General features: G+C 39.8%; 3 protein-coding genes across 8 annotated transcripts; 1 reads left to right on the plus strand and 2 right to left on the minus strand.

Annotated features, from left to right (window-relative positions):
• Window positions 1-7: 7 nt before the first annotated feature.
• tomm6 (translocase of outer mitochondrial membrane 6 homolog (yeast)) lies at window positions 8-1,317 on the minus strand. Its single transcript, XM_028576078.1, has 3 exons — window positions 1,133-1,317; window positions 291-425; window positions 8-79 (listed from the first exon to the last, which is right to left on the minus strand). The coding sequence occupies exons 1-2, from the start codon at window positions 1,228-1,230 to the stop codon at window positions 329-331; spliced, it is 195 nt and encodes a 64-aa protein (XP_028431879.1). The 5' UTR covers window positions 1,231-1,317; the 3' UTR covers window positions 8-79; window positions 291-328.
• Window positions 1,318-2,549: 1,232 nt separating this feature from the next.
• On the plus strand, window positions 2,550-5,011 carry uqcc2 (ubiquinol-cytochrome c reductase complex assembly factor 2). Its single transcript, XM_028576875.1, has 4 exons — window positions 2,550-2,808; window positions 4,021-4,095; window positions 4,677-4,743; window positions 4,829-5,011. The coding sequence occupies exons 1-4, from the start codon at window positions 2,611-2,613 to the stop codon at window positions 4,933-4,935; spliced, it is 447 nt and encodes a 148-aa protein (XP_028432676.1). The 5' UTR covers window positions 2,550-2,610; the 3' UTR covers window positions 4,936-5,011.
• A 229-nt stretch (window positions 5,012-5,240) lies between these two features.
• Window positions 5,241-8,132, minus strand: tspo (translocator protein). Of its 6 annotated transcripts, XM_028576870.1 has the most exons (5): window positions 7,403-7,743; window positions 6,764-6,864; window positions 6,344-6,519; window positions 6,084-6,222; window positions 5,241-5,960 (listed from the first exon to the last, which is right to left on the minus strand). In XM_028576870.1, exons 3-5 carry the CDS (start codon window positions 6,514-6,516, stop codon window positions 5,787-5,789), a joined length of 486 nt encoding a protein of 161 aa, XP_028432671.1. In that variant the 5' UTR covers window positions 6,517-6,519; window positions 6,764-6,864; window positions 7,403-7,743; the 3' UTR covers window positions 5,241-5,786. The 6 variants fall into 6 exon arrangements, with proteins under 6 accessions (XP_028432671.1, XP_028432669.1, XP_028432674.1 ...); XM_028576868.1 differs by lacking the exons at window positions 6,764-6,864; window positions 7,403-7,743 and adding an exon at window positions 8,037-8,132; XM_028576873.1 differs by lacking the exons at window positions 6,764-6,864; window positions 7,403-7,743 and adding an exon at window positions 8,011-8,101.
• Between the last annotated feature and the right edge of the window lie 9,164 nt (window positions 8,133-17,296).

A 17,296-nucleotide genomic window follows, 5' to 3' on the forward strand; every position in this document is an offset into this window, starting at 1 on the left:
TGTTTTCAAAGTAAAACTAGTCATACAAAAGTCATTTATTCATGTGCCTTGTTTCTTCTTCTTTGTTGGTCCAAGACACCTAAAAGGAACAAAAAGCACGTCAATTAAAAACATTTACCTCTTCAAGCAAATAATTTGTAACATTGGTCTGCATATGAACTGCACTTCAATTGCAACTTGATTTTCATGATAAATAAAGATACTTGCTACTATAACACACATTAGCATGGCCAATAGCTATGCAACACCTCCCTCTGGCTCTAATAAAGAAGATGATTTCATGATCTCACCGTCACCCTGGTTTCGGTGGTGATGTATTTTGACCAGGTTATGTTACGGGCTGAGGAGACATCAGATCAAAATCGGAGAGATTTCTTGCAACCCAAACACCCGCTGCAAACAAGCCCAGGTTGACCAGAAGATTCCTGAAAAATGAATGATAAGACATGCACTGAGCCCCACATGATAGTATATTCTTACAACATTAAACTATAAACAAACAGCACAAAAAATACATCTCTAGGTCATCTGAAAAAAAAAATATTACCTGCTGGGCTTGTATTCAACGTAACCTAAGCTTGTGTTGTCCTTCGGGTCACTGGGACCCGTTCAGTTTTTTTGAGATTTTGTATTTGCCTTGCGTTGAGCTTCGGGTTCCCGGTGACCCTCGCGTACTATGTGATGACATTTCACGTTAACTGGCGGGGGCCTTGTCCTTCGGGGTACTTCGGGGTCCCGAGACCCATCTTGCACTTGAACGCGTTAAACAAACTAAATAAGTCCCCGTGACACGAAGGACAATACAAGGGATTATAACAATATCAGATGATGGTCATTATTTTGTACATGAACACAAAACAGACATTGTAATTTATTCGACAGTAACAGTAAATATACAGCCAGAAACTGACTGGAAAGAGGGGTACGGCATGAACCGGAATTGAACAGGAAATGGTTGCGGCCACATGGCTTGATATTGACCAAGTGATTTGACTAAATTCGGAAATCCGAGAGAGATTGGACGAGGCAAGGACAAATTTCCCTGACGGACGCAGTGTGTGCTAACGTTAGCTACGCGGCTAACGACCACACCGTTCAAACACACATCGTTTCATCCTCCATATTATCTCACCTTCGGAAGTCGTTTCTGTCTGTTGCAAATCGACACGCTGAACCGATCCACTCCATCACACCGGAGGAAGGACCCTTTTTACCGTTCGCCCCGCTCATCTTGATGACAGAATCAGCAACAGCGAGGGGAACAGACAGGAGCAAGGATGAGAACTGGGGAAACTAGAAGGAAGAGTTTGGATGTAACACAAGTACGGAGTGCGATAAAGCTCATACTTTACGCGTCCTTAACCCAACTCGATTTGCAGTACTCTCACCAGGACTCTTCAACTTGTACACCAGGACTCTTCAACTTGTACATGGATGAGTTATCAAACCAATTGACAATATGCACAACTGGCTGTATGATTGGTAACGCCTTGGTTAATCATTCCATGTATGCTGATGATCTGGCCATTTTCTCTCCCAGCAGTGCTGGTTTTCAGCAGCTACTGAATATCTGCTCTGAATATGGGGTGAAATATGATGTGTTGTATAATGCCAAAAAGAGTGCTGTCTTGATATGTAGGACAAAAGTGGACAAAGATCTTTGTTTTCCAGACTTGTATCTGTCAGGACAAGTAATGAATGTTTGTAATAAAATTAAATATCTGGGTCACTACATTACAGATTATCTGATGATGAGGATATATAGGCAGTGTCGCATATTATATGCCCAAAATAACATGCTGGTAAGAAAATTCCACATGAGCACGGATGATGTCAAAATTAGCCTGTTTAAAGCATATTGCACTCCTTTGTATACTGCTCCCTTATAGACTAAGTATAAAAAGGCAAGCTGACTGTATGAGGATCCTGCTCAACAAACCCAGGTGCTCTAGTGCAAGTGAACTCTTTTTTAATGCAGGGGTCAGCACCTTCCAGGCATCATTGAGGAGTCTGATCTACAAATTAATGTGTTGCCTGAACGTCTCCCAGAAAAGCATTATAATGCTGCTGGCAAATCCTAGGTTTAGTGCCATACGATACCAATCATCAGTATGGAAACACTGGTATAAGTGTCTTTTATAGAAATGCAGTCTTTTCTTTTGTTTTGATTTCTCTATGTGTTTATCTTTGTCTTTTTAATGTATGTTGTATGTCATGTCTGTGTCTTCTGAATGGACCTTGAGTCTGGCAATAAAGTTGACGATGATGATGATGATGATGATGATGATGATGATGATAATGTGATCTTTGTGAGGTAACCTTACCAGAAACTGTAGACCATGTGCTTGTTAGTTGCAGGAAATATGTATCAGAGAGAAAGGACATGTTGGAGGAAATTAAACTATTTGGGGTAACAGCATCAGGAGTAAAGAACATACTGCAGATCGATATGTTTTGGCTTCACTTACACAGTCTATAGATATCATAGATAAACCCCTGAATGAGAACAGGACTGAGGGGAATCTGACATAGCCTACGGGACACATGGATGTGACTGGACACTGTAGGAGTTAGCTAACTCCAGAAGATGGCAGTAGTGCTACATTAAGGATGCAAGCTGCCGTTAAGTTAAAACCCAAAGAAGAAGAAGTACAGGTCCGTTGTCCAAAGATGTCTGCCACCAGGTACCGTCGGTTCCTAAAGCTGTGTGAGGAATGGCCCCGGGACGAGGCCAAGAAAGCACGGGATTTGGGGACGTTTCTCCGGCAGAGAGTAGCTTCAGCCTTCCGTGAGGGTGAAAACACACAGGTAAGTTACTGTAGCTAGTTTAACTGACACAGCACCCGGCTACATGTACACCGAGCTAAGCTAACGTTAATATCCGTGATAACAACAGCCCTCGACCTTGGCTGCCCTGGAAGTTGATTGACCCACTTTATGATCAATATTATGCAGTACGCAGCTTTAGAGGTCGATGTAATGTATTTCATTTTGTATCAGTTTTTACCTTATTATCAATTATCAAATAATTTTAATGAGCTAGAAATGCTGCCGTCATGTGAACAGTGTTTCATAAGTGGTCGAGTCGAGTAGCTAGACTAGCTATATGTTTAGTACAATTTTGAGGCGCTTGCACTAAATAGTTCTGTTTTTAACGCATACTTGATTAACGTACACCGTAGAAAGATACTGTACTTTTTACTCCACTAAATTTATTTTAACAATAACAACAGTGTTTTACACATTCTTGCACTAAAATGTACATCTCTATTCACTCTATGGATTTTTGAAGTTAATACTGATATCAACACGTTTTAAAACATTAAATAATGACTGCTCTTATTTTTTTGGCTTAAACACATCAATAACACAAATACCACAAAAATACAGTACTGTATTGTACTGAGAGTTTGTGTAATTTATTGGCCAACAAATAGGCCTAGCTGTAATAAATGAAATTGGCGGATATTTGTTAGTAATAATCAAAATAATTATAATAATTTAATAGCATGAATTATTTATTATTGGGGGGGCTAATTTACATAACCTGCTAAAAGTATTTCTACTTTTGATACTGATGTCACAAGTTTACAGATAACACTCAGGACCTTAACATGGAGAGGAGTGATTTTTACATTGTTGCATTGGTATTTTTATTTAACTCTAAATACTTCTCACACCACTGATTTTTAAGAGCCTGTGTTGTCATTATTTAAAATGGCCACATTTGTATTACAAATATAAATGAATTCACCAAGCAGTACACCAACATAGGTTTGATGAAAACTTACTTTTATTTTCAATTCAGTTATTTATAGAATGTGATTTATTTTCGATGTCAATGAATTTGCCTAGTCATTTACAACACGATGTACAAATATTTGTATCTGTTTGCAGTTTTATGATGTCGTCTGTTCTATGCTCTAATAAAATGTCAGTAAAATATCTGAAATTGTATTTTTGAGAAATTATGGCCTATAGCATTTGACATTTGTCCAATCAATACATTTTCCCCACTAGATCTCAGATCCAGAGAAGTGCGACCACATGTATGAAAGTTTGGTCCGCATTAATGACAACTTCTACAGACAACGGGTAAGTAGAGTATATACTCACATATCGCATGTGCTTTGGCCTGCCCTTTTCCTGTAAATGCAGCAGATGAAAGAGAAGTCCTTCTGTGGACAACACATTCCACTCCGGAAATGAAATGTATCAGCTGGGTGCCCGGATAGCTCAGTTGGTAGAGCGAGCACCCACATATAGAGGTTCGACTCCGACCTGCGGCCCTTTGCTGCATGTCATGTCCCCCTCTCTTTCCCCTTTCATGTGTTCATCTGTACTGTCAATAAAGGCCTATCAGCTAAGAATACCTTCTCAGTCATGTTCAAAGACTGTAAAGAAAACCTTGTGGCAGTTAATTTTTTATCACTCTATTAGGGATAAGGGTAATAAAATATTTTCTAGTTATTACAAAGGTCTCATTAGTTTGGTGCTAGAAAAGCACTTTAGATTACTGTTTGCATCAAAAAGATTTCTCCTCAGAAAGTACTCCTCCAAACAATGTATTCACTTAGCTATTTTGAGTGTGTACTTCTGTGTGAAACTCAGTGAAATGTATTAAAAAAAAAAGACTTTAATATATTTAATCCAAACATGTGTTTGTGTATGCTCAGTTTCCTCGCGTAAGAGACACAAGCTTTACTGGAGTTACAGTGGAAGAGTGTAAATTGCTTTTGTCAGGTATGTACCCATTACATCACATTTATGTTCACAACTATCTATGAAACACACTTTTATTACAGTTGACTTTATTTTCTCTGTACAGGGAATGTGCAACAGATGGACGAGGAAAAAAAGGGTTTGTGGAAAACAATAATGGAGAGATTCTCCAAATCACCAGAAGACGTTCCAGAGAAAGCTCCTGAAAAATAACTTTTTTTTTTTTCAATCTCCTTTCCTTTATTTTCTCATTGCATGTATATAAATAAAGCTATTGTTGTGATCTTTATGGATTGTTATTTTTCTGCTCTATTTTATGGGTCTTTCAAATTATTTTAACTCTGCAGATGTTGATTGCGTCACCTATAGATTTGAAAGGATCAAAACAACAAAATATGAAGGGTGATTGAAAAGGAATTCCCTCCTCAAAAAAAAAAATTAGACTGAAATACTTTAAATAGATTTTAATTGCAAGATAACATCTAACTCCATTTGTTTATTATTGTATTCACGAGTGATAAAGTGGATATAAAAGTTTATTTGAATGGAGTTATAGCCATAACTACAAGTAACAATACTCTTCATTATAAATGAGACATTTATTTAAACAAAGCTAATAAATGCATTTTACACTTGACAAACCCCAAAAGATTATTTTATTAGTCCATATTATAGTCATAGTTGCGTTCAAAAGCTGTCACAATATAACAAGGTGATTCTCGTTCACTTTAAAGAAGTAGCCTGATCAATATTGCATTAAGAGCTTTGAATTTTTAGCAGGGATCTATTCAGTTTGGGTAACAAAACAACAAAGATGGATCAGAGGCAGGTTGTTTTATCCTCAGACGGAGTAAGGCTAAGGTGTATATTATGCTGCTGCCTCATTGCTGCAGATGGCAAGCAAGAAAAACTATGATAAAACTATCAATGACCTCATGACTTCTTTGTATCATCTTTTTTTATTTTTACATTCACATTAGCCAACGTTATGGTCTAAAACTAAAAGCTAAACAGTGCAGCAATTTAATTACAAGAAAAATCACAAAGCACACAGAACGGTCTCCCTAGTCTTCTTTCTCCTCACTGTTGTCCCTCCATATGCAGTAGTTGAGAGAGGTGGCGAGGCACAGCCAGGACAGGTAGGGCGCCATCAGCAGTGTGGCAGTGCGGTTGATGGGATACCAAGACACCATGGTGGCTGCGACGGTACCCGTGAGAAGAACAATTTCCATGAGTGCCTAAATTGGGCAGAGAAAGGTTTTTAAAATGGACATGTGGACGTAGGATATTGAGCTGTCATCCCTCATAATCTTCCCATTTGGTCTCCCAGTTAAATTATTACGTTTATGTGTGAAACTTACCAATTTCAGCTTGTGTGCACCAAAGAAGATAGGGGTCCAGGTCCAGTTCAGTGCTAGCTGCAGCCCATAAAGTCCCAGTGGAACCAGTGCATCCTCAGTAAAACCTCCCAGCTCTTTCCACACCAGGTAGGAGCCATACCTGCATAACAAAATAAAAAATAAAAAAAAGATAATTTAGATAAGGAGGTTGCATCACTGAGAATAAGAGACTGCAGTTGTAGATCTCAGAGGCTGTAGGAGCCTGTCACGATTATGCTCACCCCATGCCTGTATACAGACAGGTCCACACGATAGGGAATGCTGCATTTGGTGGGCGCCATGATGGTTTCTTCAGGGTCGGGTACCAGGTCTTTACCTGTTGGCGTGTGATGTAACCGCCAACGAGCCCTCCCAGGTGCGGCAGGGCAGTCATCCCAAGCATAGGCAGCCACATGTTCTGTAGGACACATGTTAGCTCTTCAACCTCTGCTAGGGCTGGGTATTAAACCTCACTACTTGACAGAGTCAAGTGATAATTCATTTTCTCAGTGGGTTCATCACTAATAAAGACCCTCATTCATGTACAAGTACGTGAGCCGTTGTTAATATGAGAAATGTTGATTATACCCAGTAATAATTATTGAGACTTTAAATGACCATAGTTTGAACGTCCAATCAAGTTAGTTAAGTTGTTAACTTACTCTTTGCCCTGTTAGTCCTGTTTCAGAACCTTTCACCCACCCAACTCCTTGTCAGATAAGAGTTTGTCAGTTTGTCAGTCACCTGACTCTGGCAGAAGGCCCTGAAGGTAAAACATTGTCCCAAATTAAGTGGGATCAAACAGCGTGGTAAAAGCTTGTGGCTCTTACAAACAAACAATTTTTAGGATGCTGAGTCTATATCAACTTTTGCAAAATAGCAGAATAGGTCCGTTCGTGGTAAGGACATTTGCCGAGCAGATGGTCTTATCACATAATAATTTCACAACCAAATACAGTCAGACAACTGTCGTTGTATTAAAAAACAACACTTGCATTTGCTTTTTACATAGCAAAAAATAGAACTATTTAATTAATATTTAAAAAAAAAGAAAAAACAGGGACCCGACGTCACCGTCAGACCAAGGCTGGGTAACTTTCTATTGATTTAAACACTCAAATAATAACATCTGCCCAATCTGCATCATAAATCCAGTATTCGTCGGATGGATGTGAGAGAGGTATTTTAGGACAGTTAGCTAGCTAGGTCAAAGTTTCATTAGCGCAAAGTTACAGTTAACGTTCAACGTAATGTTGCTGTCATATAACGTTAGGTAACGTTAACGTGAACATGTTACTCACCCCTCACTCAGTTGTTGTCCGTACAGTATGTAACGTTACAGTATGTTTTGTCGGACTAGCTAATTAATGCTACACACCTACCGTTACAGTGAAAACCTTAAGGCATGCTGCAATATTGTGATATAAGTTTGTTGAACGGGCAGGGCTGTCTTATCGGTGTGGTACAGACACTCCCCGTGCATACACAGACACGCTAAACATTGACGTCGAAGCTGATTGGTCGGGAAGACTAACTCAAGAGAGTTGGTGGAGTAATTTGGTAGTTGTGTTTTTATTTAACTAGCTAAATAATGTTATGTTGTATAACGCCACAGTTATCCACAAAATTCCAAAGGTCAAAACATACACCCTTACTTCCTGCTCAGCCGGTTATTACCTGTTACATGTCTTCGTTGCTTACAAAACATAACGTTACACAACCTAACTGGATACGTGACTGAATAGGCGCCAACAAAGATTAAAAAACCGTCAAGATAGTTCCCGCTAGTAACTCTACATCTCATAGCTAGCTTTTTGTTCCTCTGTGGAGTCAGTTAAAGAAAGCTATCCAGAATATGCTTCTGGCTAGTAAAACTTTAAAACATGTTAAAATGGTAAACAAACTATACATTTAGAGTCAGTAGATTGTTTGCACCATGTTATGCTTCGAACGTTGGTGAAGTACTCAGATCCTTATGGCGAGTGGATTGTGTCGGATACCCAGGAGAAGTATGGCGAGTGGATTGTGTCATTCAAAGGATACCCAGGAGAAGTATGGCGAGTGCTTTGTGCCACGGATATCCTACCGAAAGAGATTGTCGTGTGACTCTAGATTTTCAAAGCCTTTAATTATAAAATCCTACATCAGAATGGTCCGATATCTCTGAGGTGAAATGAGTCGTCTAAACAGGAGTTTTTTTTTTTTTTTTTTTTTTTTTTATCAGTTGAAACAGTTGAAATATAGCTTAGATTGGGGGTATCTCAAAGATAAATAACTTCTATTTCGGATTTTTTATTAGAAACTGCTTTATTGGCCAAGTAAGTGTAAACACAACCCTTCCCAGATAGCAAACAGACTAGTCCAGTTAGAAAATTTCCAGGACACACCGCAACACACACACACACACACACACACACACACACACACACACACACACACACATTCACAGACAAGAAGGTTAACTTTTTACTTGCTTCAGTCCCTCCTGCAGATGATCTTTCTTTTTTCCCTCTCTGTCTCATTTCCTTGACAAACATAATTTCCAACTTGGTATCATATTCTAAGAGTAGTTACTGCTAGCTGACGCTAGCTAACGCTAGCTAACATTAGCTATTTTTAAAAGTTGTCTTCAGCAGAATCCAAAAGCATGATGGACACTATCATGTTAACGAGTAACAGTATTTGATTTGGTACAATTCATTCATACTGAACATTACATAAGCAAGCTTACCTGATTGTATGGGTTCCAAGGGTCCAAAAAAGAGATTGTCCGGTGCAGTACGTTGGTCTACCACCCGATGATCTCCCGATGGTCATAGATTTTAGCAAAAATAGAATTATAGTCCCCCCTTCTAAGGTCAATGGTGAACTTGTAGAGAGAGTTTCAACCTACAAATATCTGGGAGTTGAATTTGACTCTAAATTAATTTTTAATGACTGTGCATTGAATAAAACTAAGAAAATGCACCAGCGGATGTTTTTCCTTAGGAAACTAAACACTTTTAGACTAGACAGACACATCCTTGTAATGTTTTATAAAAGTATTCTCCAGAGTGTTCTGTCTTTTGGCCTTATCTGCGTGTTTGGTAACATGCATGTTAAGGACCAAAAGAAACTGCAGCGTATGATCAAGATGGCCTGTGGGATCAGGACTTGATCAGGTCAGTCAGCAACTCAGCTGTACAATGAGCTTATCCTAAAAAAGACCGACCAAGTCCTTAATGACCTCACTCACCCTCTTCATCATAAATTTATGAGAAGCAATAGGTCAGCTGGTAGAATTTTACAACAGAGAATCAAAACGGAAAGGTACAATAAATCATTTGTGCCCACAGAGATCAGACTGTATAATGACCATGCACATCGCAAGTACTTTGATCCTGCACTGGCACTTTAACTGGATGGTAGATCCAATTTTCCTTTTTTGACAACCACTCCTAGTTATTTTTATATATATATTTTTTTATTTTTAGCTACTTTAATGTTTCGTAAACTTTAGATGTCAGATTGTCTTTGTCATTTCTGTAGTATTGTTTATTTTTTGTATTGTGATTGTTGACTTCTGTTATTGGCATTCTCATTGTACTGTTACTTTTTTGTTATATACATGTTTATTGGTCTGTCCGTGGTGTCTATATGTTTAGAGAATATGTTGTGACAAGAGTGCAAAATTAATGACCACATGAATTTCCCCTTGTGGGATAATAAAATTTACCTTGACCTTGACCTTGACCGGTCAACCAAAAATTGATTCATTTTCAATCATATTTCCCGGTCAACTATATATCAATGCATTTTCAATCATATTTCCCGTTCAACTCTAAATCAATGACTTTTCAGCACATTGGCAATATCGCCCAGTAAACCAAATATCAATGCTAAATCAATCATAAAAATAACTATATATCAATGTTGTTCCAATGTTGTTGCCGTCATCGATATGGTAATGGTGATTCAACATTTATTTTGCATTGAAATTTCAATATAAACCATAATGATGATTCAGATGGAAAATCAATATTTATTCAATGTTAGCTTTCTGTCTGGGAATTGAGTCCGGCTTTGTATTGCTTTCACACAGAAACACACATAACTGACATAATGACTATGTACAGATATAAGTTGTATATAATAAAGTGTATACATGCATATGCGTACACATACATACATAAAGATACATGTACAGTAAACAGATCTAGGAAGGTTTTAAACAGTAAGGCAATTAGTGCAAATGATCCAGTAGATAGCGCCAATGTTCAATCAATGTTAGAGTTACAATGCATTCTTCCAGCAGTGCAGGTCACATAAGCTGATGATGTACTACACAATTTATGTATTTTATTACAATTTATTACATACTAAGGAAAGCTCATTGTGGGACTGGCTCTAGTGGCTGTAATTCTGAACCAAGGCTGAATTTCAGGAAAGAGACTTCAGATACAGTATTAGGGGACCACTAAGGTCTATATAAAAGCATCCAAAGAGCACCATGTCATGAAACCTTTAAAATGTTTTCAGAAACATCCCCGGCCATTATGGTCGGGGAGAAGCCAGACCCACGTGACACGTTCGTCCAATCAGCTGCCGATTTTCATTATTTTGGCGACAATACAAATTAGCACCACCCGCGCAGAACGTACGCTCAAGTCGGTGTCGCTTCGGTGTGTTCCGAGGCACTTTTTTGACCAACTCGGGGAGACTGATCGGTCCGACTGCCTTTTCTGATGACGGTCAGCCATTGGGTTGGTGTGTCAGAGCCTTTAGAGTCACACGACAGTCTCCTTCAGTAGGTTAACGAAGGGGTAGGGGTGTATATATATATATATATATATATATATATATATATATATATATATATATATACAGTACAGTACAGGCCAAAAGTTTGGACACACCTTCTCATTCAATGCATTTCCTTTATTTTCATGACTATTTGCATCGTAGATTCTCACTGAAGGCATCAAAACTATGAATGAACACATATGGAATTATATACTTAACAAAAAGTGTGAAATAACTGAAAACATGTCTTATATTTTAGATTCCTCAAAGTAGCCACCCTTTGCTTTTTTTGATAACTCTGCAAACCCTTGGTGTTCTCTCAAGGTAGTCACCTGAAATGGTTTTCACCTCACAGGTTTGCTTTGTCAGGGTTAATTAGTGGAATTTTTTCCCTTATTAATAAAAAAGCAAAGGGTGGCTACTTTGAAGAATCTAAAATATAAGACATGTTTTCAGTTATTTCACACTTTTTTGTTAAGTACATGATTCCATATATGTTCATTCATAGTTTTGATGCCTTCAGTGAGAATCTAAATAGTCATGAAAATAAAAAGGAAACGCATTGAATGAGAAGGTGTGTCCAAACTTTTGGCCTGTACTGTATGCACCAACCACCAAGGCACATTCCTTGTGTTACTTTTGGCAAGTACTCAGATTTCTTTACTTAAGTAAAAATAGCAATACTCTTTTAGTCTGTAGGTTAAAGTCCTGGATTCAAAATTTTACTTAAAGTGATGGTTCGGAGTAATTTCACCCTAGGGTCCTTTGCACCATGACCTCGAGCCAAACACCCCCCCAGAAGCTTTTTTCACCTAGGTCGAACATTGGGAGAGTTAGCGTAGAGTAGCGTTATCAGCTGAATAGCTTAGCACAGGGGCTAATGGACTCACGTTTGTATCTCGTAAGTTACCCCACTAATGGCGTTTTTCCATTACATGGTACCTACTCGATTTTCCTCGAGTCTACTCGCCTCGACTTGACTCGGCGCACTGTGCGTCCCTTTTCCATTGCAGATTTTAGTATCGCCTCAGCGTGGCTGGTCATCATAGCGACTGCCGTTGGGCATGGCTTGGTAGCGTTGCATTTGATTTCCCCCAACTCATTTCTTGGTTCTCCTTCTCCGTAAACAACATGAAATCAACAAGATAGTTAACTTTTCCTGCTCCAGATTTCCCACCGTGGTCAGAAAGAACAGGGGAGACACTTTGTTTCTCTCACTATATGACTCTAGAGTCACTACTCGCTGCAGAGCTAATCGCCGGCACTCTCTCACTTCTCCCTCGCTCACCAGTTACCCACACACACACAGCGACTCGACACACACACCAGCGCACAAGTATAAACATCAGGCCACTTGTATGCTACGGAGAAAGCTCTGCGTGGAGCCTCCGGCAGCAAAAAAACACAGCTGGCTAAACTATTTTAAAATGCCGTCTGTCGCTAGCAATGCAGTGATCAGTGACGATTCTTTCCGACCAATCAGTAGCCTGCAGGGTTTCACGTCACCTTTTCGGCTCGCCTCAGCTCGCTTGGAACCTCGACTGAGGAGGTACTAAAAAAAGTACCCGTTAGCAGGTACCAGGTACTTTTTTTCGTAATGGAAAACCAAAAAAGGCGAGTAGAGTCAAGGCGAGGCGAGTAGGTACCATGTAATGGAAAAGCGCCATAATAATGCCCAAATGATACCAAACGTCTACAGTAGTACAAATAGGTTATGTACTCATAAAACTATGGATTGGAAAGTTTGTAAGTAACACCAGAAGTTTATGTAAATAACAATTGCCTGCTGGCTTCTGCTCTCTGCTGTTGTTGTGGCTGTAAGACAAAAAATATTTTTTAATTTAACTTTTTTTTTAAGTAAGTGCTGTAGTATAACTAGCAGGAGACAAGTAATAACTGTAATTTGTAATTTGTAGACGGCCCTAAACACTCGTCTAACTGCAGGTAGCAGCAGCAGCAGCTTGCAGAAGAGAGCAGGCAAGTGTTCATAAACTTCTGGTGTACTTACAAACTTTCCAATCCATCCTTTTATGAGTGCATAACCTATTTGTACTACTGTAGACGTTTGGTATCATTTCGGGCATTATGTCCTGTCTCTCTTAGTTACGCTGTTATAGTTTTAGACTGCCGGGGGACTTCCTTCCTTCCTTTGACACACTGAACTGCTCTCTCCTCTCCCTTTCTATTACCATTTGTGTGCATCCCGTCCCAGAAATGCTTGTTACTAATCCTAGCTTCTGGGGAGTTTACTCCCCGGAGTCCTTATGTTTTTTTCCCCCAGCGTATTTCCTTGGAGAACGTTGGCACCAAGATCCTGGTTGCAGCTGTCGCCGTGGTCCTGCTGTACTCCCTGCTGAGCTCAGCGGTGCCCTGCAATGTCATGCTGCTTCCTGCTGAACCCTGCTGCTTCCTGCTACGTCCATTCATGCTCTGCTGGGCCACGCTACATCCTGTAACGCCCTGCAGCGCCCTGATATGACATGAACTACTACGACTAACATTTGAAGTCACTGTTCCATTATTAATTTGACTATTATCGCCACTGTTCATCACATCCCCAACCGGCCCGTCAGACACCGCCTACCAAGAGCCTGGGTCTGTCCGAGGTTTCTTCCCAAGAAGGAGTTTTTCCTTGCCACTGTTGCACTGCTTGCTCTTGAGGGAATTACTGTAATTGTTGGGGCTTTGTAAATTATAGAGTGTGGTCTAGACCTACTCTATCTGTAAAGTGTCTCGAGATAACTCTTGTTATGATTTGATACTATAAATAAAATTGAATTGAATTGAATTAGTGGGGTAACTTACGAGATACAAACGTGGGTCCATTAGCCCCTGCGCTAAGCTATTCAGCTGATAACGCTACTCTACGCTAACTCTCCCAATGTTTGACCCAGGTGAAAAAAGCTTCTGGGGGGGTGTTTGGCTCGAGGTCATGGTGCAAAGGACCCTAGGGTGAAATTACTCCGAACTTCACTTTAAGTAAAAGTACAAAAGTATTAGCATCAAAATATACTTAAACTATCAAAAGTAAAATTCTTTTTTTATGTGGCTTAAATAAATGTAGCTTCTGTCCCCATCCACAGCGGTATGTTTTATGCTTAGCTTCCGTTCCTCCTGTCTGCTTCTCCAAACTCACGGTTTGGCAACCGCCACCTACTGTAGGTATACTGACTGACTATCAGTCCTTCCAGAAAAATGCAGAGTTTTTTTGTGATTGTTGCGGGCAAAAATCCTTGATTATGCAGCACATTTTCTTAAAAAATGCGATGGAATATGCAGGATATTTATGCAATGAAATTGCGGGAACTTGCAAAAATTGCGGAACTTGCAAAAACTGCGGTTTGATGGAAAAGAGAAAAAAAATTGATTCCCCCAACACCCTGCTTTTTGATGATGTTCACATCGCGTAATTAAGTCACTTCATAACGTTCCCATGGCAACAGGGGAAATGGCTACTCTTGTTTGAAGTGACATTTTTCAACTTTCTGTTAAGATATATGTGACTTTTTTGCAATGAAAATGCGAAATCATGAAATCAAAATTATGAAATCATGCAAGCCCTGTATATTTTGCGCGGAAATTGGCAATTTATGCGGCAAAAGTGCGGCGTATTTGAAAAAATGCGCCCCCCGCATAAATATGCGGACTTTGGCTGATTATGCATTGAATTATGTGATCGCATAATCACATTTTTCTGGAGGGACTGGACTATGGATAAGTAGTGTACTTAAGATCCTTATTTTTTTATCTTATTTTGGCACTTGCTTTCCTCACCAACCTCACTTCCTGTACCTCACTTCCTTTCCTCCCCATGTCTTCACCACTGATTGGCTCTTGTTTCCACCTTAATTACCTGATTGAGTTCACCTGGTCACCTGGTCACTCCTTATTTAATGTTGCGTTCATGCCACCTCGGAATAACAGGGACCGCCTCCGTGGTTACGTTGTTTTTCTGACTGGCAGCGTTCACATGGTTGGGATGAGTGTTCGTCTTCTTCTGTTATATTGGCGTTTGGCATAACAACTTTTTGCATGACTGCCACCAACGGTTGGCCGTAGCCTAGAGTATCAGGTGTGTGAAAACAGGGAGGCCACAATAACAGAAGATTTTCTGCTGTTTTCTTATACGAGCATCCAAACAGCACATCGGCGTTTGTTTGTGTTATCTGCAGGACAACCAACGGGAAAAGACACGGATAATGTGTTGTTTTTTTATACATAGGCCTATTTATGAATAATTTGAAACATATTATGTCTGTTTATGTTTATTGGCAGAGGCGTTTGTCCACATTAAACAGTTAATTGTCATTAAAATATGTTCAGTGAACCAAAGTCGCCTCCATCAAACGTCAGTTGTCAACAACGCGTCACCAACTGGGGAACTCAACTGTTATCAAAATCTAGCCCGAGTTTCCCACCTCTGATTCCCACAGGACGTTACGTGAATGGTTACGTTTTCACTTGGAAAAACGTTTTTCCGATGTCCATGAACGCACAGTAAGACTGCACTCCCTCTCAGTCAGTCTCTTTTCCACCTTCACATGTGGCGGCAGCTAGTAAGATGATATTTACTTTGCACTTATTGCTTGCTAACATGTTTGATATTTGAGTGACAGCTTTATTTATCTCTTTTCTTTATGATGAACATGTTAGAATATTGACTATTAAGTTTTGAATTCTATTTGTTTCTTCCAGATTATCCAACCCATGTGTGTCTGTTATGTTATCCATTATCATTTGCCTCACCATTTTGTTAAATAAATCTTTGTTGAATGGACTGAACTTCTCTGTGACTCACTCATGCATTCTGACCAATACCACATGATGATGGCAATCAACCTGAACTGAAAAACTGAACTCTCCTCCTTAACAAGTAGCCTGCTCATACAACAACCCCACTTCAAAAAATCTGATCGATCCCTTATTCCCTTTATGTAAATGTACTTTTCATCCATTTCCACCACTTTGGCCAGAGCCAGGCTAGCAGTTTCTCCCATTTCCAGTCTTTATGCTAAACTACACAACTTTCTAGCGGTTCCTTCATTTACAGTAGCCTAGAGATTAAAGGGGTATTAATCTGCTAATTCCCAGTAAGGAAGCAAATTAGCATATTTCCAGCAACTATTCATTTAAAGTGAACACAGAGGGTGAATGTGAAAACAGCTGTTTGTCATACACATACAGTGAATATCAAAGAAGTAGGCATATAAGCAGAACTCTGTTGCTGAAATAACCAACCTTGTTCGCAAATCTAAACCATCAACCTGCCAATTAGATCCTCTCCCGACTACACTGGTTAAAGCTTGTATTCACTCCCTGACCCCTCTTATAACTGCAATTATCCATTCCTCTCTTATCACTGGTATTGTTCTGTCATCCCTCAAATCAGCTGCAATAACCCCCGTTCTCAAGAAACCTGGAGCTGACCCCAGCAACTTCAATAATCTCCACCCAATTTCCAACCTCCCCTTCCTTTCAAAAATCCTTGAAAAAACAGTTGCCTCTCGGATTCATGACCACCTCTCCCAAAATAATCTCTATGAACAGTTCCAATCAGGTTTCCGTCCCCTACATATCACCGAAACAGCTCTTGTTAAAATAACCAATGACCTCCTCACGGCTGCAGACTCTGGATTCTTAACAATCCTCATCCTTCTGGACCTAAGTGTAGCTTTTGATACAATTTCCCACACCATCCTCATTGACTGACTAGCCTCCATTGGATTATCTGATACACCCCTGCACTGGTTTAAATCATATCTTTCTGGCCGTACTCAGTTTGTCCAACTCAAAACTTTCAGATCCCACTCTTCCCCCCTCTCCTCTGGTGTTCCCCAAGGTCCTGTCCTTGGACCCCTTCTGTTCATTATCTACCAACTCCCTCTTGGCCATATTTTCCGTAAACATAACATTCAGTTCCATTGCTATGCAGATGACACCCAGCTCTACCTATCCACTAAACCCACTACATCCATCCCTCCCACCTCTCTATCAAATTGTCTTCAGGAAATCAGATCCTGGTTCTCCCTAAACTTTCTCAAGCTCAACAGTGAAAAAACTGAACTCCTCCTTATTGGCACCAAATCAATCCTCTCAAAAATAAATGACTTCTCTATCTCCATCGACAATTCATCTGTGTCCCCCTCCCCCCTAGTTAAGAGTCTGGGTGTCATCCTAGATAGCACTCTGTCATTCCAGTCCCATATCAATAACATCACTCGGTCAGCATATTTCCATTTACGTAACATCTCTCGCCTGTGCCCATCTCTCTCCCCCAACAGTGCTGAAATTCAGGTTCACACCCTGGTCACCTCCCGACTAGATTATTGCAACTCTCTCCTCAATGGTTTACCTGACAAATCCATCAATAAACTACAACTAGTCCAAAACTCTGCTGCCCGCATCATTACCAG

The sequence above is a fragment of the Perca flavescens genome, chromosome 4 (assembly GCF_004354835.1).
Source record: "Perca flavescens isolate YP-PL-M2 chromosome 4, PFLA_1.0, whole genome shotgun sequence".
Taxonomy (NCBI): domain Eukaryota; kingdom Metazoa; phylum Chordata; class Actinopteri; order Perciformes; family Percidae; genus Perca; species Perca flavescens.